General features: G+C 39.6%; 1 protein-coding gene across 1 annotated transcript in view; it reads right to left on the bottom strand.

Moving 5' to 3' along the window:
* Positions 1-621: 621 nt before the first annotated feature.
* The window catches only part of SYNPR (synaptoporin), a 64,110-nt gene continuing 41,365 nt past the window's right edge, over positions 622-23,366 (bottom strand). Inside the window, exons 3-5 of the mRNA XM_088134796.1 lie at positions 9,161-9,356; positions 3,519-3,710; positions 622-2,743 (exon numbers count right to left, since the gene is read on the bottom strand). Of these exons, the coding sequence (XP_087990922.1) occupies positions 2,453-2,743; positions 3,519-3,710; positions 9,161-9,356 (679 nt within the window). The 3' untranslated portion in view covers positions 622-2,452. The remainder of the gene's footprint in view (positions 2,744-3,518; positions 3,711-9,160; positions 9,357-23,366) is intronic.

A 23,366-nucleotide genomic window follows, 5' to 3' on the forward strand; every position in this document is an offset into this window, starting at 1 on the left:
TTTACATCAGGAAAAGGCAACCTGTGACATCCAGATGTTTTGGACCACAATCCCATATACCCCAACCAGCAGCAGAGATTATGCCAACTGTTATCCATCTGGAAAACATCAAATTATAAAGTCCTGATAGAAGTAAACATTTTTGAAGCAACTGTAATGATACCCTACCTATAAATGTCAAATACTTTATATAAAGCAATGCCATTTGCCATCTAGTTTTTCAGTATGCCCATTATCAACAGTAAAATATATGTTCAGTCATTTATAAACTGATTTGTCTTCTTCTTTTCCTGAAATGTCACTGTGCTTCAGTTTGTCTGAATCTCCCATGTTGTTTAACTGGATCCAACAGAAGATATTGATTTACCTCTAATTTTCAGGAAGACCTACTACTTTAAAAATGTGCTTGCCAGTTGAAGCCCTATTTTTCCTGCTAACTGAAACAGAATGCATTCACTGTCGTTCTCTGAGTACGGGTTTCAATGTTGCTTTAGTTTAGTCCTGTGCAACAGCACCATAATTCTTCAAACAGGTTTTGTATGCAATACACTTTATTTATTGAGATCAAATAATTATACCACAATATTAATTTATTCACGGAGCAGCCGTACATTGGTTACAACAATCATATAACTGACTATGCTGCTTTATGCTAAAAGATGCTTTGAACATTTACAGCTCATACAATAATATTATAGACAGAAACACATTTGTTTAGAAATGCAGATGTTCAGTTTTTATGGTGTATTCTTCTGTAGGCTGCAAATAGAATAAGAAAACAGGAGCCTTGTTTGTGTACAGACTCCAGTGTGTATTCAAAGTTGGCAGTTATCAACTGTTTCTCACTCCAGGCATGAGCCATTCAGCCTGATAAATATATGGCAAGGTAGAGATCCAGTTCTTATTCTCCGCTTATTCCTTACAAGAGGTGCACAAGATCACTCAACAGAGATACACATTTGGACTGGTTAGCTAATAAATGCTCAATTTGTGAGACAGCTTCCTTCAAAAAGCAGTCAAGGACCCATCTCACAACAATGAAAGCAAAGTTCAGTCTGCCTTGTGGCAGATATGTTTTTAGCCATGGGAGCTCCCTGTTACGTACCTGGGATCTATCTGTTGCTGGAGTAAAGAGAAGATAAAGCTCCTTATCTAGCAAAAGTTTGATTCTGTTCTCTTGCCATGGTACAAATGGATTTGTTTCATTCAGTCATTGAAAGGAAATAATGTTTCCCCTTGAAATTATTACCTGTAATTTGAGATCAGCTGGATCTCTAAGTTAATCATGCTTCCTGCTAAGAAACAGCTGTGTCTTTTTCATTGTTGAAATCTTATTTTTGACACTTTTTTTCTATTTAGAAATAGCACCAAATCCAACAGTCAGCACAATGTCTGATCTGAACAGAAGCTGAGAAAGAAACATTCCTCAACATCAATGACAAGATAGGAAAAACTTTTCTATAATGTTTTGCAATAGCTGTATAGTTCGTGTTGCACTATCGATATCTGCATCTCTGTTATCCTAATAAAATAAACACCTTTGTAAAGATGTAAACACAGTTACTTGGTCCTTATATTATATCCATTGAGTCACAAAACTTCAACAGAAATATGGGTCTATGGACAAATACTGAACTAAATAAACAGAAAACAATTGAACAGTTATATATTTCAAAATTTCCTTTCAAGGAAAAATATTTTAGTTAGATACAGAATTCAGATTTTGGGTAATTGATCCAACTCTCCAAATAAATAAATTAGTCATATATACATTATCTAAAATGTTATATTAGCAAAACAATTAAATACTGATGGAGAAAAATTCCATGTTCACAGTCATCATATTCTGTTTTGTGAAAAGTATCTGGTTTCATGCACTTAGACACACTGCTAATACTATTCTAATCAAGAAGAATATCAAATAAATGTTTTAATTAGTAAAAATATTGAATTGCATAAACCAGCAGTCAGACAGCAATGGTGAAAACTTAGGAGACAAAATGCATGCTTTGTGCTATATAGAGCAATGTTTAGAAATCATATGAAACTTATTTTGCCTCATCAAAATGCAGAAGAAAAGCTAATGTTAATTTAATTATATTATGCATATGCTGATCTACAGACTGGAGTCTACAAAACATTCTTACTATACATGTACAAAACTACTGTAAGGGTATCTATACCATACGTACAACAATTAATTACTCCATTTCACCACTGTGATGAATGTATCGTCATCGTCATCATCATTATCATTCACGGGGGAGGAACTGCATCATTTACAAACAAGAGCCACAACCCAACTCTTGCAGTTCATATTCACAGACCTTTGAATTAGTTGAAACTCTTCATCACATTAATCTACAAACACTCAGAAATGTGCTGTCTATCACCATGTTTGAACTTTCTACATATAATGATCCATGTAAGGGCTCTCAGAATTCTGCCGTTGCTACATTTGATTAGTAAATGAAGTTGGGCCACTCTGACTGAAGGTCTGTGGTTGCTGGCCAAATTCATCAATTTGGCCATAATTAGTTTGCTGCCCAAAACTGCCTTCCTGCTGGTTATACCCACCACTCGACCCATAGCTATCTTGATTGTAGCCACCTTGGTTATAGCTGCTGGACTGTTTCTCGAGAGTGTCTTGAGGGTACCTTGTACCTGAAGAATGCCAACCAGTCTCCTTAAAAACAAACCAGATATTTCCTGCCCAGAGAATAAAGTTCAAGAATCCAAAGACCTAAACAAGAAGCATAGCATGACATTAATTTTCATTTGTTTTTTTCTCTTTTTTGATTATTCACATGATTGAAATTCCTCTTAAAAAACCCAACAGACAACTTATTAATTAAATATTTTTTTGTCCAGAGAATTTGTGGTTAAAACAAATATGAATCTAACTGACACTCCTGTTTAAGGTAGAGATAGAAAATATAAATGAACAATAATCAACTGAAAACTGTTCATAGCTTTCTTTTAGTAGGTGAGCTACAAAAGCCTAATTGAAAGAAGAGTTTGATTCTTTGATGTTGCATCTGTGGCTTCTCAGTGTTGTTACCAAAGGCAATGAATAATTTTTTTTCTAAAGTAATGTTTTTGCTGTGCAATAAGAAGAAGATATGGTATTAGCTATCAACAGGCTCAGATGATTAAAAGGTCCTTTTTTCCCCCTCCAGATTCTCTATAATAAACAGAATCTGGAGAAATTTATTTCATATTCATGCCACTAGGATAAATGGATTTGGATTGTTAAATATAGCCAGAATGCTCAATTATTATGCTTTAAAATGGCTCTAGTGGCTTACACTATGTGTGTTTAAAGAGTCAACTGCTTAGACTGTTATATCTTATTATCCTTGCAAGAACCTATGAATTAGGTTAAATATGAAATTCATGGTGGATTCCAGTTGAAGGTAGAGAAAAAGAAATGCTGAGTGATCCCACAGGTGGGGACTAGTCGTTTTATTTCAGAACCCCCCCCCCCGCCTTTTCTACGAAATAAAAGGAATACTCACAACTGAAGTATTAAGACTTGACATAACAGGGCTGTACACAGGCAAGCACTTGTTGGCCTGTTGTTTGCAAGCCGACATCAGTAAGAGTACTTCATCTGGGTCAGTGGCAACCTTCACATCAGATAGTCCTTTAGCCCAAGCAGAAGAACCCACAAGCCACATGAATGAAAATACCACTGTCACAATGAAGTCCTACAAAAACCAAATTGAACATTGCAGGTTCATGTTTGATGGGCAGTGAAAAGAATGGAATGACCATTTACATTGGTGCAACATAAACTAATACAAAGGGCCAGAAGAACAGTTCCACTTGGTAGTGTACTCTCAGAATACATGAACCACATGTTTAAAAGTCCACACAACATTGTATCTTCCTACATATGAAAACTTTACATGGGCAATAGCTCCTGGTATGGAAGCTCAATACATGCAAGGCCAGCCCAAACACCAAAATACCTGGTGGGATGACCCAGAGCTTGGACCTAGTTAAATTCTCAGCCAAACAATCTTCAGAGAAAAATGTGTGTTAGCTGTCAGATGGTTACAAACAAACAGTCTCATAACAGATCAGTCAAGACAAGAGACAGGTGGAAACAACCCCTTCCACTCAAAAGAGATTGGCTTCTAGCCTGTACATAACATGGGTGGGGGAAAGAGATAAAATAATTTGAACTTCAGTATGACTATAAATAGGCCTTGCCTACAATACCCAGCAGTCACTGGATTCGTTTTCCATAATGGTTTCTTTAGCTTTTCTGCCATGAAGCTACTTATTAGAAGTTTTCTGCTCTTGAGTTCATTGGTATCCAGTCTAGCTTGCTAGAAGAAGCCCGACTCCTCCTTAATTTTAGTCAGTGGTGTCCTTTAGCATAGTATGTGGAGCAGCTTCTCCAATCTGGTGCTAGATCTGCTAAGTGTACAACTCTCAGCATTCCCAAGATACTATGGCCAAGATCTCTAGAGCAGTGTTTTCCAACCTTGATAACTTTAAGATTAATGGACTTCAACTCCCAGAATTCCCCAGCCAGCATGCTGGCTGGGGAATTCTGGGAGTTGAAGTCCATACATCTTAAAGTTGCCAAGGTTGAGAAATGCTGCTCTAGAGAGTCATAAGTTGATGAACGTGGCTAGAGCAAACATCTTGGATGTGAACCTCCACTAGCTTTCACCAAGAGAAAGGAACATCGAAGCCTGAGTTTTGGTACCATTTACATAACACTGGATACACTGACTGGTAAGTTGCTCTCCAGGATGTCACTGAAGTATTTCTCTCCCAGTCCTATCTGGAGATGTGTAATGGTATGTGAGAAAGACCTTGGGAGACCGGGTGAAGAGATGCTGCCAAGAGAATGGTCAGATAAGAGACAGCACAGCCTGCAGCTGGATAGTGGGTGGGGAAGAGGCTCAGAAGAGACCCTCTCTAGTTTCTTGGGCTGTAAAGGAGACAGAGCTGGGGGAGAATTGTGCTTTCAGGCTTGCAAGACTGATGTCAGCCTTACTAGGCAGACCAGAGAGGAATCACAACCAAACGAGCTAATTCTACTTTATTGTAAACCTACATTGACAAAATCTTGCAAGTCTGAAAGCACAGTTCTCCCCCCTTCTCCTTTACATCCCAAGAAATTAAGGAAGGTCTCTTCTGAGCCTTTTGCCCTGCCCACTATCCAGCTATGGGCTGTGCTGTCTCTTATCTGACCGTTTCCTTGGCAGTGTCTTTTCGCCCTGTCTCCAAGGTCTTTCCCACATACCATTGCAAGATGCCAAGGATTAAACATTAAGGGCCCAGGTTTGGGACAGTTAGATAGCAGCTATAAGATTCACCCCAATGGAGTTAGCTATGGGGACAAAGATGCCAGTGTGGTCCTATTGTCTACTTTAGTGTGTGCAAAGTACATTATATTTTACCGTTTTTTGTATAGTTTCATTTTCCTAAACTAGGTAGGGAATCATGCAGAGCATAACTTCTGGAATCCTTTCTAACCGCTTTACCAGCAATAGCCACAGGAGGCATCTGTATTTCCTTCTGTGTAAAAAACACAAAAAAGTGTTGTGCCTGTGTGCATTTGTATGTGTGTACAGGGAATGGGCACAAACTGTTGTTTTCTGCAGCCCCCCACTGGATCCAGCCCATTTTCAAACTTTACCTCTCTTTGCCATCTTGTCCCCCCACACCAAATTTGGTATAACTCTGCTGTATTTTTGGAGAATTATCCAGTTTCCTTTCCCCACCCCATTAGGTTGGAAACAAGAACAAGTTAAGGGAAGGATGCAAGCCTGCTTTCTGGAAAACTTTCCTCATAATAGCGGATCTGTCCTGGGTCACATGACCAGGAAGGATAGGACTGAAGGATGGGGCAGCTGGTAGTATTCTCAGCCACTACTCAATTGCCACTCATGTAAGATACATTGGGGGAAATTTTAATGGATTTTTTTCTCTGCATGGTCCAGCCAGATCCAGACCATTTTCAAAATTTACCTGTCTTTTGCCCACTTCTCCTGTCACACTAAATTTGATTCCATTCCTGTTCCATTACATTTTCAGCCAGACAGAGTCCTGAGCCTCTTGACATAATTTCATTCCAAGACTCCATTAAGGGGCAATCTCTCTCTCTCTCTCTCTCTCTCTCTCTCTCATCTATCTATCTATCTATCTATCTATCTATCTATCTATCTATCTATCTATCTATCTATCTATCTATCTTTTCTTTGAAAATGACCATGGATAATTAGTTTGCATCCAAAATACTCCCAGTCAAACCCTATATCCAGATTAGAGCAAGGGCACACACCACTCAGTTCAGTTAGTAAAAATATAGCTTGATCGGTAGTTTATTTATTAAAATCAAATCAATTAACTGGTTAATAAAGGATAAAAGGTGGACAAAAGAAAAGGACAGAGAACAATACTGTGGGTAATTAACATAGACACACCCAAAGGGAGTGGCCTTTGGTTATTTCTCCTTTAACCGTTTTATGTACACAATGGCAGAAGCATAGGGATGGAAAGCAGGACACCAGGTGATCCCTCCTCTGTTCTGCATCATGAACGAAGCAATTTGTTGGACTGGGACGAAGTATTCAACAAGTATCCTGGGTGCTATTACCCAGGAGATCAACTTACTTATTCACCAACCCCTCAAAGATCAGAGTATGTAATCCAGACTATGCAAAATATAAAACATTTATATTTCATTGGACTGAATTTTTAAAATTTTATCCTAAATTTAATCTACTCAAGGCTCCCATGTTTAGCATAAGGCAGAAAAGGGCTTTTCCTCTCATCTAGCAGGTTACATTCTTTTCTTTTCTAAATGATAAAAAAAAAAAAAATCCCCAAGGACTGCAGGAGGTATAATGCTAACATTCGTGGAGGATATGGAATCAAAACTGTGGTGGGGTTTTTGCATTCTGAAGTGGAGCATTAAGGCAAATTAAGTGCATTTGCATTTAGTCTTTATTTCATCCAAGAAAGCATACAGCTGAAAATCACCTTATTGCAATCAGTAGTATTATCTTTCTCTCTGTGTAGGAAAAAGGGGAGGGTAAATGCTGCTTCTGCTTTCTTCTGGACACCAAAAAGATGGCAGGGTAGTTGCAAAGATTTTGGGGGTGAAGGGCAGCCTCAGATGAGGCCCGAGGACCAGATTGGAGGTGGGGGGGGGTGTAGTACATTTTCCCATTGATGATATGAGTTATTCTGAGTTCCTTAGAGTTGGGTGAGCTACATAAATAATCTCCCATTTATAGTGCTGATTATCAGTGCAGGCTTCCCCTGAGACTGTACAGAAACAAAAAGCTGATTTTCACAAGGCAGGATAACTCATCTAATTATTTTTTATGGATTGCAGGCAATGAAAATGTCACCATTACAGCTTTTCTACAGTTTACTGCTAGTGTTTATTTTCTACTTGTGGATTAGAAATGCATGATGGCAAAGAGATAAAAATGCAGCAGTGTTAAAAATCTGTCACAACAGAATTATTTTTCCTTGAAAAGAATGGAATCTCAGCAATGGCAAAGAGCAGAAAATAGGGGACTATTGGCTTTCGGTTAGTTGCCATGCATGACATAGAAATGTCTTTCACATATTAAATAGAAGAATATATTTACATGGGTAGCGAATGCTGCCTGTTGAAGGCTCAAATAAAATTGCACCAACATAGATCTGTAAAGTTAAAGACCTTGAAGTTGGTAGCTACAAAACTTGTTTGAATGGAGTTTATATACACTCATCCCCCCCTTTTCAGAAGTAATTAGGATACATCTGCACACCCATAATATTAGCCAAACAGACAAAACTTCAGATTCATTTTAAGGTATTTAAGCCCTCTTGTCCATAAGTGTCCATATGTGTTTACAATGCTGTAAGTCATGGCTATATAAATTATTCTTAGTTGTCTAAACCAAAAATGTCAGGGGACATTTTCTATACACCTGTAGATGTATCTGAATGTGTTTGAGATAAAGCAATTCTATAATAATAAATACAATCATGCCCGTTTTGGTATTATTCACTGCAGCCAGTATTCTCAACTTTGAAAGTAGGGAAATAAATTTGATCAATATTCTTTTAGCTGTTGCCTTTCAGATTTCTGTAATGAGGATGGTCATTAAGACTTGCTTTTAAGCAATACTTTTCCAGAAAACTCCAAAGCTTTCATACTTGTTTATACCATTATGGCTGATCCTAACAAAATTGTTACCTGGTTATGGATTTTGATGTGTGTGTGTGTGTTTTTAATGGAACAACCTAAAAGTTTTTACTTGCTTTTTAAAGGCCAAGAATATTCAAGTCATATGTTTTTCTCTTCCTACCATTTTTCCCGAATGTGCAGGGTGTGTGTTTTTTTTTCTTCAGATCAACCAAATGTTGATCCATTGGTTGCGACAGGAATTAACCAACTGGCTTGTCGCCCGAGCCTGACATCAGGGGGCTGAGAGAGAGAGACTGGCCCAAAGTCGCCCAGCCAGCTTTCATGCCTGAGGTGGGACTAGAACTCACAGTCATCTGGTTTTTACAAGAACTAATTCTTAGATTATTTTCCTGAGTGGGACACAGCAGATTGTAGTTTAAGATCTATGCAAGGAAATCAGTAGCACACTCAGTAAATCTTTGAAAAAAGCTGCATTCCTATTGGTAGAAAGAATTCTGTCTCCTCAGGATCTGTGAAGACATGGGTGCAGCTTCAAAGAAGACAGGATGTTATATCACCCCCTGAAAGTCTCCCATAGTATTGTAATATTTGTATAAAGGGATAAAATAGGAATATTCACTCTTCTTAAATGTTCATAACAAAGGTTTATAAAATCAGTGTATCCGTATGAACTGCTGTCTGTGTAGACACAATTATCACTAATGAAACTTCTCAGATCTTTTTTTATACAAGATCACTGGGCAAACTTTGTTTGCCATCACACTACTTCTGTATGATTCTCAATAGCAGTCTCTCAATAACACTAATTAACACTGAATAACAGTCTCAATAACACTATTAAGGGAGTGTAAAATCTATGTAGGAAGTAGAAAAAAAAATTATGTAAGATGACAATAGAATTCAAACTAACCCAATGGGAGAAATAACTTAGACAGATGCATCAATTAAAAGGACAAAGGTGTTAGTATTGGTTGAACTCACACTTACAATCAAAGGACCCCTGTTGTTTTCACGGTATTTGTTCTGGAAGAAAATGTAAACTACTGTGGCTGCCAAGGAGTAGAGGAAGGCAAAGACGGCAACAGTGACAAAGAATTCCGCAGAAGAAGAAAAGTCGCCTATTAGTGAAAGTTTTTCTCGTTTGCCTTCACAGGTGGGAGCATCAAAATTCACCTGGTACAACCTAACATTAAGAACAAGAAGAGAGTGAGTTGGAATCAGAAAACAGTTTAGTTCTCTGCAAATGACAATGTACTTTCTACAGCTTTGAGGTGCATTCTATGTGCACCTCAAATGACCTTGATATAATGGTGCCCTACCAAATTTTATTAAAGAATTCTGTGGATCGGTATCTAATACTTGCGTACACACAGGAGAGTCAGCTGTTTAACCAACTACATTTCCACAGTACAACATTTTAAAGGCTACTTCAAAGGCCGCACCTCTTTCTAACATTGAATGCAGCCAACCAACTGGGTAGGGTCAGTTTACTAAAGACAATAAATACGCTTCAAGAAAGTTTCAAAACACAAACACTGCCAAATATCTTGCACACCTCCACACGTGGTAATTTGGCTACATATGGCTAGTTGGATCATGGATCGGATAAGTTGGAATACACAATCACACCCAGGCTTATATACAGATAGGGCCCCATTCTAGCAATTAAAGGAGAAGGACAAAGATAGACTAAAATAGAATGATGAAGCTGGGAGAGGCATTTAGGCAATTGTGTTCAAGACAACTTACTGCAGGAATCCTAATTAAAACACCCTCACTTTAACTATTTTGGAATATGCGTGTTTCTTGGTAGTTAAAATTGCTTGTATCTGCTCTGAGTTGACCATCAGAGGAACAGATAGCGTCTTGCATCACAATTTATGAGTTTGAACTTGTGGAGCCCAAGGAAGTGAATGAAGTCCTCTGTAGTCTGGATTCTGCCATTCAATCCATGCTCCTCTTGGCTTCTTTGAATGGCAAGAGCTTGTTCTGTGAGATTATCAGCACCTCTCTGGGGATAGCATAATGCCTCCTGCTTTAAAAAGAGGTGGTGGCATGCCTTCTTCTGAATAGACCTTCCTTGGACATGGGTGTTTTTGACAGCTTTTGCCCAGTTTCCAATCTTTCTTTCCTTGCAAAGATGATGGAGAATGTCGTGGAGATTCTAGACTAAAATTTGAATCCTCTGCAGCCAGGATTAAGGCCTGGTTATGGGCAGAAACAGAACTGGTCACTCTGGTCAAAGATCATCAGGACCTAGATGGGTGAATATGCCCCTTTTGGTTGTATTAGATCTATTAGTAATGTTGGATAGCATTCACCATGGTATTCTTCTGGTCAGCCTGAAGGGTTTGGGAGTTGGGGCACAGTTCTATAGTGGTTCCACTCCATGCTCAGTGGGTGGTTTCAGTCAGTGTTCATGGAGGATGTGCACTCAAACATTTGGGAACTCCAGTATGGGGTGGCTCAAGGCTCAAGGTTTTCCCCCATTAATATGTTAGGGCACGCCAATTTGGCAGCTTAGGGTGAAATGTCATCAATATACTGATGATACCCACTTAGATATCACCACCCTGGGCCAAACCAGATAACGTGTAGAAGACCTGAACTGGTGCCTAGAAGTTATAAGGATCTGGATAGGGTATAACAATCTCACATTAAATCTTATCAAAGCAAAGTTACTAGTCATCCATAGACATCTAGGTGATTTAATATCAGTAGTTCTGGTAGTTTGTTCTTGGGGGGGTTGTGCTTCCCACAAAAGGAGTTGGCTTGAGACGTGGAGATTCTCCTTGATTCTCATCTCTTGCTTAAACGTTAAATGAAAGACATGGTCAAGGAAGCCATGAGGGCAGTGGTATTGCCTCTGAAGGCCATCGACTGGGAGACTAGTGGGCTTCCTTGTGCAGTTGGTTGGCCACTGTGAGGACAGATTGCTGGACTAGACGGGGCAGGGGTCTGATCCAGCAGTGCATTGCTTATGTTCTTATAATATTACATTACATTATTTATATTGAGTTTAATTTTTGTTTTGACTTTATTGTATCCCACCCAAAACTGGCCACAACTGGGCTGAGTTATAAATATTGTAAAGCAAACACAAACAAATAGGTGCCTAGTTTTGGCTTAAACACATCCAATGCCATATTGTCCCTGGGTAATTGATTCCCCTGTCGAATACTCTGACTGCTTTTCCAAACATTCCATTAGAAAATGCTTTTCTGCAACTTAAATCCATTATTTTTTAATTAATTAATTAATTAATTAAATCCTGCACTCTGAAATAATAGCGTAATATCTATTATTTGTGTGGTTGTCTTGAAGACTTCTGAGGCAAATGGATTTGTTTCCATGTTGCATTTGTGCTCCGTTTTATATGCACTTCACTAGATACAAACGCAGTGGCTTAGGTACTTGCATTAGACATTATGAGGAAGTATACAATTTGTGCATGTTGTTACTTCAGCATAATTGCTGTTTGTTATGGATGTTACTGAGCAGACGCTGCAGCCTTTTGGATTTCTTGAGGGAATTTAGGGTTGTTTACACTTCCAAAGCACCATCCCGCTGTTTTCTACAGGAAGTGTAAGCAAGCAAAAAAGTTCTGCAGAAAACACTTCAGTAAGGCTTAGACTCAAAGACACCATATTGTTCTCTAAACCATCATAGCTGAATTAAGCAAAACTCTTTATGACTTAGTATGATGTATGAACCTAGCCAGAAGAGTTCACTAATTTACCACTGGTTCTCCAGAAAAGCAAGAAACAGGAGAGTTCAGCAGGACAAGACTCACCAAATCAGCTACAGATACAGTTCATTAAAGGTACTTATTCTGTCTGTCAGCCTCATATTTTAGGTAACGTATGTTTGGTTCTCAGGACCCTCTGTATCTCTAGATACAGTTGTGTGTGTGTGTGTGCGCGCACATGTTTGTGTGTGTGTGTGTGTAACTTTTTTTTTCTCTTTAATGTTACTATATCCAAGGAGTCAAAACTCCATGAACCTCTTTTGCCATATCAAATGGTACCTTTGCTATTTATTGTCTAATGTTTTTTTAAAAAGATTATTTGTACAGATGGCTTTTTGATTGATTTAAGGAACTGTTCTATCTGGTACACCATTCATGGCTTTCCACTGCTGTGCTTTGTTGCCAATCATCTTGAGAGTGCCACAGAAATGGAAGAAATGAAGTGCAGAGATGATGGATGGATGGATAGATGGATGGATGAATTGATTATGTGCCATGAAGTTAGGGTTGTCTGTTTGCGACCACATAGATCAGTCTTGTCCAAACTTGGCCACTTTAAGATGAGTGGACTTCAACTCCCAGAATTCCCCAGCCAGCCATGCTGGCTGGGGAATTCTGGGAGTTGAAGTCCACTCATCTTAAAGTGGCCAGGTTTGGACAACACTGACACAGATAATACAGAGCTGCAATTAAGAAGTACCACCATTGGTATTACTTCGACGGCTGCCGTTAGTATTGTCTCCCCTGCCTTCTTCCTTCCCTAAGCAAAGTGTAAGTCCATGAAGATTCTTGGCTTTTTAAAATCACCGAAGTCTTAGAAATCAAAGAGCAAATGAAGGATACAGGAGAGAGTCACCCAGCACTTTGGTGACAAAAAGGAGCTGAAGCATAGTAACCCTGAATCATCTGGGAAACATTTTTAGCATCAAGAGTAAGTACTGGGTCGTTCTAAAGGTCACAGGAAATTGCTGCTCTGAATATATAATTTTCTGCTGACATAAAGGCCTATTAAATAAGACTGCTTCCTCCATATGCAGCCCTGTGTAGCTTTCTTTGCTATTACCTCGCTATTAGGTCCATGTGAAATTTCAAACAGCTGTCACTCTAACAACAACCTTATGAATCTGGGTTGATTATTAGGACTGCTATTCTGAGTTGATCCAATTCACTGTTCTGTTCTCTTCAAAAGCTACTGAGTTCAGGGTTGTGAATGTGTAAAATTGACACATAGTTTTATTCAGAAAGCTGAATAAAGTTTGAGAGAAGTGACTGAATTTATTTTACTATAATTTATATGCCACTCAATCTAACAACAAAAAAAAACAAACAGTGCCTAATTAAAAAGAAACCATTATACCCCAAAAAACAGAGCAACAGCTACAACATCCAATCCACAGCAGGATGAACCCCCTCACCACCAATCTGCTCCAAGATTCTCTGGAAAAGCCAGGTTTTAGTGGCTTTCCAAAAAATAGGATAGGATCTAATCTCAGAAGGAATCGTGTTCCAAAGAAGGAGGGCTTATTTCTGTAGTCCCTGAAGATGAAGCTCTTTAGGAGAAGGGACCTAGATAAAGTCCAACTTTCCTAATCTTATTGTGTGGACAGAAGCCAAAATGAGAAGGTTGTCCCATATATATCCAGGTCCTAAGCCATGTAGAACTTTAAAGGTGGCAATCAGCACCTTGAATTACACCCAGAAGGAAACTGGCACACTAAATGAAGATGTGCAAAGGCCTTCCTAGCCATAGCTGCCATTTGCTTTTATCAAGCAGGAATTGAATCCAAGAGAACGCCCAAGTTATGAACAAGTAACACCCAAGTTACGAACAAGTTCTGCATGGGATAGGGCAACCCCTATCCCATGCAGAACTTGGGCATTGTCCAGAGCCACATGTAGAATATCCCTGTTATTGGAAGGCAACCAAGCCTATAACTAATTTCGCTTGCTGAGCTTGTTCACCCCCACCCAGGCTATAATGGCCTCCAGACAGTAAGTTAAAACTTCCACATCTCTGGTTCAGGATTAAGTTTGAGATATACAGCAACATACTGATGACCTCACCCAGCAGTTTTATACAGATATTAAATAGGAAAGAAATGTCAAACCCTGTAGCATTCCATAACAGAGAAGCCTAGGGCATGACCTCTCCCCTCCTACTACCATTGATTGGAACTTCCTTTTCAGGAAAGAGAAGAACCCTGTAAATCAGTGCCTTCCACTCCTAAACCTACAAAGTTGACCCAGTAAGGTACCGGATACAGTAATCTAAATATAAAGTGATCAAATGCCACTGAGAGGTCCAGCAAGATCAGGGCAGTTGCATTTCCACTGTCCCAGTCTTACCATAGGTCATCCACAAGAGCAATCAATGTGGTCATAGTCAATCAGTTCCATAACTATACCTGAAACCTGACTCGAAGGGATCCTGATGGTTGTTTGCAATTATTAACTACTATCTTTTCCCTAAAAAGGAGTGGTTGGAGAATGGACGATAGCTATGCAATATTGCTGGGCCAAATGACAACTTCTTGAGGAGAAGGTACCTCATTGCCTCCTTAAAGGCAGTGGCATCACCCCGTCTCTCTAGAATGAATAAAAAAATGAGGAGCTGAGATGTTCTCAGATCCTGAGAGCTGAGCATTTAATTTATTTAATTTTGTGTGTAGTGAACAGGGGGAAAAAATCTAAATATTTATAAAATTAAACATCAATTTTCCTTAATTGCATTTTAATTAAAGGTACACATGTGTACACATATATACTCATATACAGACCAGGGGTACACATATACAGTATATACATATACAGATCTGGTATAGACAATTCAGTGCTTGAATACACCAGTTTCCTCCTAGACACCTTCCTCAGTCCTAACTGATTATCGTAAAATAATATTTTAATTAAGGAAAACAGGAAGCTGTCATGTGGCAAAGCAAATTACCAGCCATTAGCATTTCTTTAGTGAAATGCTTCTGCCCCACAAAGGTCCTTCTGGGATGGTAAAAAGCATGCTGGGACTGTGTTCATCCCCCAGTAATTGAGTGTTTTGAGAGTGGTCATGTCCTCTCTTTCATAAATAGCCAAATCCCCCGTGGCAACCATTTTGTGATGGTGTCTGCCATAAGATCTCAACATTTCAAATGTGCATGAAAGAAATCAGACTACAGCAGCCCTCCAAATGTCTCAGAATTTTTTTTCTTTTTTGGCCTGGGTGCTTAATGTTGAATGCCTGGATAATTCAATGGAATGTGTTAGATTAAATGAACTATTTGCTTTGAAATGAATAGTAAGTAAGTTATCTAATTGCAGCGGATGGCAGACAACATCCATACAGAGCTATTTTGAGTTAGAATTCCATTCTTCTGGTTATTGCTGTGGGTAGGTCGATTTATCTTACTTTTGCCTTTGTTATAACAAGTTTTGGAACAGTATGGTTTCAAAGCCTGTAATATCAATTTGGGAAGAACTTGTGATGAGGCAAAAGAAAAAAATACTGTTAAACTTGCATCGCACTGGTGTTTCAAGCAACTCAAAGTAATTCAAAGTGGCTTTCATTGTTCCATTGGCACATTTCTTTCTTCACAATAACCTCTGAGGGGCAGAGGGAGAAATGGTGGGATCCTGGGGGCAGGCAATTCTCAGAGATGGCAGGGTCATTGTTTGAGTGGAATTGCAACGTCTAGCCCACAAGATCTTCCCACAGGGCTAGGTTACTGGATCCTCAGAGCTCCAGCTGCTGCTGTTGAATGTCAGGTCTGTCTGTCTAAATCTGTCTATATCCATGATTTGATAGTGGATGATGTGGCAGACCTGGCTTATATTAATGAGACCTGGATAAGACATGTGCCCACCTGGGTTTTGGGTATGGCATCAGCCAAGACTCTGAGGGAGGGAAGATGGGGTGGTAGGATTCTATTACTAGGCTGGTGGTTGAGACCCCAAGGCTACCGATACCTGAGCTTACCACCTGGTGATGTTGAGTCTGGGGTGAAACAGGAGTTCATGGCCACCATAGCAACTACAGACCTGTTCCAAGTCATTGTAGCTATTTAAGATATTTAAGGTGGCCCAGTTCCTGCTGGGGAGGGATGGGCCACAAGACCTTCTGCAAGGTTGCTATGAGGAATATTCTTGTCATCTGGCAGATTACATTACTCAGATTCACTGCATTCCTACTTGGGATGTCTGAGGTAAGATCTTGAAGGTCCATCTGAAAAAAGTTTGTGTCAGCCCCACTAGGTAGAGCAGACTAGAAAATCAACTTCATAGGAACACTAGAATTATACTTTATTGAGATAGGCTCTAATAACAGAATCTTGCAAGTCTGATTGTGTTAGACCTCCTCCTCCTTCTTATAGTTCAGAGAATTAGCGAGGGATCTGCCTGAGTGCTTCCAAATGTTACTTTGCTGTTCTGTTCTTAAAAAAGGCTTCAGCCCCTTTTGCCTAGGCCATGGCTCTTGCATAGTGTAATTCCATCAAGGTTATCTTCTTTACTCTCTACACCCAGTGAATTGGAGAGGAGCCTATCCGAGTCACTTCAGAATACTACTTTGCTTCTCAGGACTTAAAGAATGTTTCAGCCCTCATTGCTTATCTAATGGTTCTTGCGTATTTCTATCAGGGTCATCTCCCTTACTCTCTACAGTTTGTTTCTGTGACTCCTGAGGAAGTGAATAGAGTTCTCCAGTCTCTAAGCTCAGCCCCCTGTTTGTTAGATACAGGTTCCTCCTGGATGGTTTAGGCAACCTGGGAGGTGAGTTATGGTTGGGTCCATGCAGTCCATGCACTTCCTTAAGTGAGGAGGCGGTCCCCTTGGCATTGAAGGAAGCTGTGGTGTACTGTCTTCTCAAGAAGCCATTACTAGACTCAAAGATCCTGGACAATTATCATCCAACCATCCCTTTTTAGGGAAGGTTTTGGAGAGGGTTTTGGGCTTCAGCTTCACAGGACCCTGGAGGAAACATATTATTTGGATCCATTTCAGTCAGGTTTTCAGGCTGGGTTCAGCATAGAGATAACATGGAGGTGGTGTGCCCATCCTGGTGCTCCTTGATCTCCCAGTAGCTTTTGGTCCTGTTGACCACAGTATCCTTTTGGACCAGCCTCAAGGGTTAGGGGTGGGAGGTACTCCTCCTTTCTTTGTGGCTGATTTCAATTGGTGTTGACAGGAAGTGAGAGTCAATGCCTGTAGCTCCTGACTTAGGTGCCATAGATTTTGACAGCCCCCTCCCCTCCTATTTAACATCTGCATGAAACTGTTGTCTGTTTGGGGTTAGGTATCATCAATATGCTAATGATGCCAGGTCATCTCAATCCTGGGCCAGCCAAGCAGTGCCTGGTCCAGTGTTTGGAGGCTGGTCTGAATGGGGAGGAACAGACTCAGGCTCAGTACTAACAAGTTATTTGTGCCCCTCCAATTCCAGGGATATTCCATTGCTAAGAATCAGTGGGGTCACACCTTCCCATTCGAGACTTGTGCGGAATCTGGGAGTCCTCTTGGACTCTCAGCTCTTGCTTGAAGAGCAGGCAGCAGCTGTGGCCCAGAGGTCCTTTGCACAGGTACATCTAGTGTGCCAATTGGACCCTTTCCTTGACCATGAGGACCTTCAAACAATCATTCCTTCCCTGGTCACAATTATATTACTATAATATGCTCTACATGGGGAAACCCTTGAAAACCATCCAAAAGCTACAGCTGGTGCAGAATGTGGCAGTGTGGGCAGTGATCATGGACTTATTATTATGCTCAAGGCACCCCACTGTTTTGCAAGCTGCACTGATTACCAGTTGGCTTCCAGAAACAATTCAAGGTGCTGTTATTGTCTTTAAAGTACTTCATGGCGTGGGGCCTGGTTATCTGAGGTCCTACCTATCTCCAACTGTTTCTGCTCCTCTACTATGATCAAGTAAAGTGGGTGTGTTTAGGTTCCATCCATTAAACAGTGTAGTCTTACGGGACCCAGGATGTGTGCCTTATCTGTTAAGGTCCTTGCCCTCTGGAATGACATCCTCCCAGAGACCCTTAAGGCTCCCACCCTTATGACTTTCAGGAAATCACTAAAAACCTGGCTGTTCTCCAAGGCCCGGGATAGGATGGCTGTGAAGTCACCTTTTGTTAAGTTTGGTTTTACAGTTGGTTGTATTGTTCTTCCGGTCAGCTATGATTTCTTTTCATATGTATTAGTTTTTCTGTTTTATTTGTAAGCTGCCAACGGTCGTTAAAGAATTGGGCAGCCTCAAAATTGGAAAATAAATAAATGTGAGATGAACTTTAGATTCAGTGAAAGGAAACAAGGCATATTGTATAATCTGAAATTTTTAAATGGGACATATAGAGAGAGACAAGAACTTTGAAAGAATTCCGTAAGTATTTTGGTTGCTGTTTTGGATGCTCTTGCTCTGGGGAGTGGATTTGGCTGGTCTTTGGAAGGTTATATTGGGCTTCCACCATCGTATCTGTAAATAAACTCAAGTGTTGCAGCCCAATCCTTTTTTTCCATTTTAGTTTTAGCAAAATAGCTATAAGACACATAGACTCATAGGATTGGAAGGAACCTTGGAGGTCTTCTAGCTCCTCTGCCCAAGGCAGGAATGTGTGTGTGTGTGTCTGTGCACGCATGCACATGTGTGTGCCTTTGAGTCACTCGTTACTCTTGGTGAGTAGGCAAGTCCCTGAAGTTTTCTTGGCAACATTTTTGGAAGTGGCTTGCCCCTGCCTTCTTCCTAGGGTTGAAAGAGAGTGATTGGGCCAAAGTTAACCAGCTGAGTTTGTGCCTAAAGCAGGACTAGAACTCACATCTCCCAGATTCTAGCATGGTGCCTTTAACCACTATATCAAACTAGCTTTCTAAGCTGTTTTATGTCTTAGTTTAAAAAAGAAAAAAAAATGAAAATTGCGAAAAGGGGACTGAGGAGGACGTATGAACCTCACAGGCATTATGTTGCCTATCTTTGATGTAGATGTAAATCAGGCTCTTCTCTGCTCCTATTCCAAATAATTTAAATAATATAATTAATATGCTTGGCTTGGTTCTAAGAAAAATAAAGACAATCCTTATCCATAGTGTGGCTACGGTCACACAGCAGCACTCTCTCTGCCCCCCCTCCCCACTCCCACTTCCCTAAAGTCTGTTAGATATTGTTCTGAACAGAATCAGAGGTTTTTTTACTGGTCTTTAAGGTTTTACATCTCAGTTATGCAAATGCTCTTCATTATGGTCTATTGTCTTCTTATTGAAGAGGGAATCGCTAGCATCTGCCTTTGCAATTTACAAAGCATGGAGACAAAAGTCTGCTTCTTAAGTTGATCATGGTTACTGTGCATATTTGAAAAAGAAGATGGACCAGAGCAGAAAAGAAAAAAAAATATACCTGGCAAATAGCAACTTATAAAGTTACCTTTTTGTAATGTCAGTACAGAAGGTGGATAGACAGTAGAAATAGACTGACCTAAATAACATGGATTTGAATAGAATACTTATCTCTTAATGCACATAGCATAAAGTTCCAGGTTCAGATATATCTTTATGTCAAGCATTGATTGTCACAACTTTGCATCATTTCCTTTCCAACCAAGGTTTCAAAAAATAACATTAAAAATATAGTTAAAAATAAAACGGCCCTCTTCTTTATTTATATATTAAATTTATACAGCTGTCCATCTCACTGCTGTGACTCTGGGCAGCTTACAAAGTTAAAAATAAAAATAAAAATACAAAAACAAAAACAGCCAAAAAATAACCACAAAAATAATTAAAAACATTAAAAATAATAAAACTATTTAAACCATTAAAAAAACATAATCTGCGAGAAAGCACCATTCATTTTGCTAAAAATATAACCGTTTAGCAGGCTCTCCACCAGTGTCATTGGATCCCTAGGCCAGATGGCAAAGCCATGTCTTCAGGATCTTCTGGGAGGCCAGCAAGGTCAGGGCCAATCTCATCTTGGGTGCTGCGATTTGCTTTGTTCTATGTCCCAAAAGAAGGGCAGGGTAGAAAAGATGAATTCACTAATTTGTTTGTCCAACCAGTCAGGGAGATTCAGAAATGGAAACAGCCATCTATCTTCCTATCATCTGATGATCTCCCCGAACCTGCCTAGGGTAATTATGGGAATTACAGTTCCAAACATCTAGGGAACACCAGAGAAGAGAAAATTCGTCTGCTAGATCTGAGAATACAATCTTTGTATTCTATTCTTATTGTATTATAGTATTCCCAGTTTGTATATGGGCTGTCCTTGAAGCTGGTCTAGAAGCTTCAGAGAACATGAAACATTGCAGTTTAGATGCTAAAAAGGTCAGTCTACCAGGAATGTATTATCCAGTTCTGAAGAGCATGATTTTGGTTGCTAATTGGTAGTGGTTGCTGATTTTCTACTGCACTACATCAAAGCTGTTTGTTCTGGCATTATATAAAGCATTATATAAACCTGGATATCTGAGAGAACACCTGTTCCCCTATATGCCTGTCTAAGTAATTGGGGGATACTCTTTTAAGGGTGCTGAATTTACCATGGATTCACTAGACGGTTATCTAGTGTTCTCTACACAATGTTTTAGGGGGACGTGGTGGCGGAGTGGCTTAATGACGCTGAAAGTTGCCGGCCAGAAATGGTTGACACTTCAGTGGTTCGAGCACAGCCTTGGCGTAGCAGAGTGAGCTCCTGCTTCCTCCCCCAGTTCCTGTCAACCCAACAGTTCGAAAACTCACGTGAGTAGAGAAATGGGGACTCTCACTCCGGCGGGAGGAAAAATGCTGGCGGCACCTTGCAAAAGGAGTCGGGAGCAGTTGCAGGTAGCGCGGAAGCCGTGCTTGCCCGAAAAGGGCACCAGGCAACAGAAACCCCGCCTCCTATGCTCGCCAGCTGGGCTCTGCTCTAGGAAGGAGGCACTGGCAAACCATTTCCGAAACACCTTGCCTTGAAAACTGCAAAAAGGACTTGTCCAAAAAGCAGTCACTGCAAAGTCGGTAACGACTGAGTGCAGATTAAAAAAAAACAAAAACAAAACAACATTTTATTGTAATCTTTATACCCTCTGTGGTTCAATCATAGCTGGCACTAAGTTTTGAATATTTTCTACCTAATATGTCTTCTGTTTATTACTGATGTTTGGGTGATTATGTCTTGAGTTTAGGATTCTTAGCTGTTTTTATTACACATACAGTATGTAACTTAATGGAGTTATTTAACAATGAAGAAAGTACTCTGTGCCTGTTATAACAGCAGGGATGGGGAAGCAGCAGCCCCAGACTGATGTAACCCCCAAACTTCTGTTTTGAAAAGGAGCCTGGGGAATCCCTTTCAACCACAACTGTTAAAGAATTTAACAATTTCATTTTGAGGCAGGAAATGCATGAAAACATGTACATCTTAAAACAGATTCAAACCTTTAAAAAGAAATCGACAAACAAAAAATTAAAAATGCTCTCAGAATCCACCCAAATGCAGGAGAAAGCTGACCTCCATGCACTGATGACATGGCTGACCTACTCTGCTTCATTGTCTCATAGACCTTGGTCCTCCCCTCAAATGCTAAAGGTAGCCCCTGGTCACCCAAAGGTTGTCCATCTTTGGTTTGAAGCCCATATTTTCCTTACTAATTCGGTCAAATCTTTCATTGACCCCTGCTTAATCCTATTGTTCATAATTTATAGCAAGTCTTGACTCAAATGAGGTCTGAGTGATCTTTGAAGTAGTAGAAAGCTTTACATGAAGATTATATAAGGCAGTGTTTCTCAGCCTTGGCAACCTGAAGGCGTGTGGACTTCAACTTCCAGAGTTCCCCATTCTGGAATTCTGGGAAGTCCACATGTTTTCAAGTTGCCAAGGTTGAGAAACACTGGTATAAGGAATAATGCAAGCAGCTGTTGATGCCTTATCATTGCCTTCTTCAATATGATGCCCTTTCTCTCCAGATGTAATTGGACAATTTCCATAATCCCCAGCCAACATGGCAAATGCCACATTATCTGAGAATTATGGGGTGGGGGAAGCCCAACTCATCTGGAAAGAGTACATTTGAGACAAGCTATTTGGTCACATCTATTTGATCTGATAATATTGCCAGACCATCTGGCAATCAATGAATTCCAACTCATCCTCTCCTTTCCCCCCAGAGCTATTATGGAGCTGCTCCTTAAGTTTGCTATTTATAGTTCTGCTGCATTTTTTTCTCTTGTTTTTAGTGGAACTTAAAAATAACGCATTTGGTGTATTATGCCTCTTAGGCTACAATTTTAAAAATAATTATTGGAAGAATACATCTCATTGAACAAAGTGAGATTTACTTCAAATATTCATAGAATTACATTGCACTTCACTACATCTTCTGGTATTCTTCAGTGGCAACCTTCCTGTTTTAAATTGCAGGGTGATATGTAGCTTAATGCCCCCTCTGCGCTATTCTTCCCACAGAATGACAAGAGACAGCCTGCAATTTGGCAGCATTCATAACAGCGATGAACTATTCTTTGAAATTCCTCATTCATTATCCTTCTGGATGTATCACAGAATTAGGTATGCCCTGTTTTCTTCAGAAGATTTTTTCCTACCGACAGTCACATTGTGTTAGCAGACAGAGTCTTCCTGATTGATAGCTATCAAAATTATCTATGTTTTCATCATTAAAAACCTTTCATTTTGGCACTGGAAATGTTTCAGTTGGAAACCACTCTTAGACTTTTTGCTTGATACTCAAAAAAATTCAATTTTGATTTTGGGATTTGTTGACTGATGTTAAAAGAAATATTTTGTACAAATCATATGTATTATTCAAACAGATTAATTTTTAGGAATCTTTCTGAATATTAGATTAAAATTTATTTTTATTACATAATTTTTTAGATATTAGAGGAAGAGGCGAAGTATTTTTTATCTACCCCTGTACCAAGGAAAGTCAGAAGCTACTCTTAGTTCCCTATGCCCCTTTTTCTCTCCTCCTCTTTCCCCCCCTTTTTTCCCTTCCTTTTTTCTTGAGTTTTCTGTATTTTAATTTTTTTGGAAAACATAATAAAATTTATATTTAAAAAATTTATAGCAGAAAACAAGAATTGACTAAAGTCAGTAAATGCATCTATCAAGGTTGCATTTTGTATAAGCACAAGTAATCCCTTGTTTCTACTTCTAATGTACAGTATCTTGTCATGATCAACTACTGTGGAAGGTGGAAGGGGGTATCCCAGGAGCATTTTCAGGATCCAAAGCCCATTCATTCCCTCAACTGAGTTGCAACTAGGGAGAAAATATGTTAATACCAAACCATTTCACCAGATGGAAGAATGATGTATCCAGTTCTCATGCAGAAGCTAACTGACCTTGGCTGACCTTGAAAAAGCTAAACAGAGTCAGAGGAAATACCAGGACTGTAAGCTAAATTTCAAGGTAAAAATACATCCTGAAAGAAGGCAATGACAAATCACTTCTATGCAGTTGCCAA

Source organism: Python bivittatus, unplaced genomic scaffold (assembly GCF_059951505.1).
Source record: "Python bivittatus isolate LINGU-HERP-01145 unplaced genomic scaffold, Pbiv_v1 ctg000080_np1212, whole genome shotgun sequence".
Taxonomy (NCBI): Eukaryota; Metazoa; Chordata; class Lepidosauria; order Squamata; family Pythonidae; genus Python; species Python bivittatus.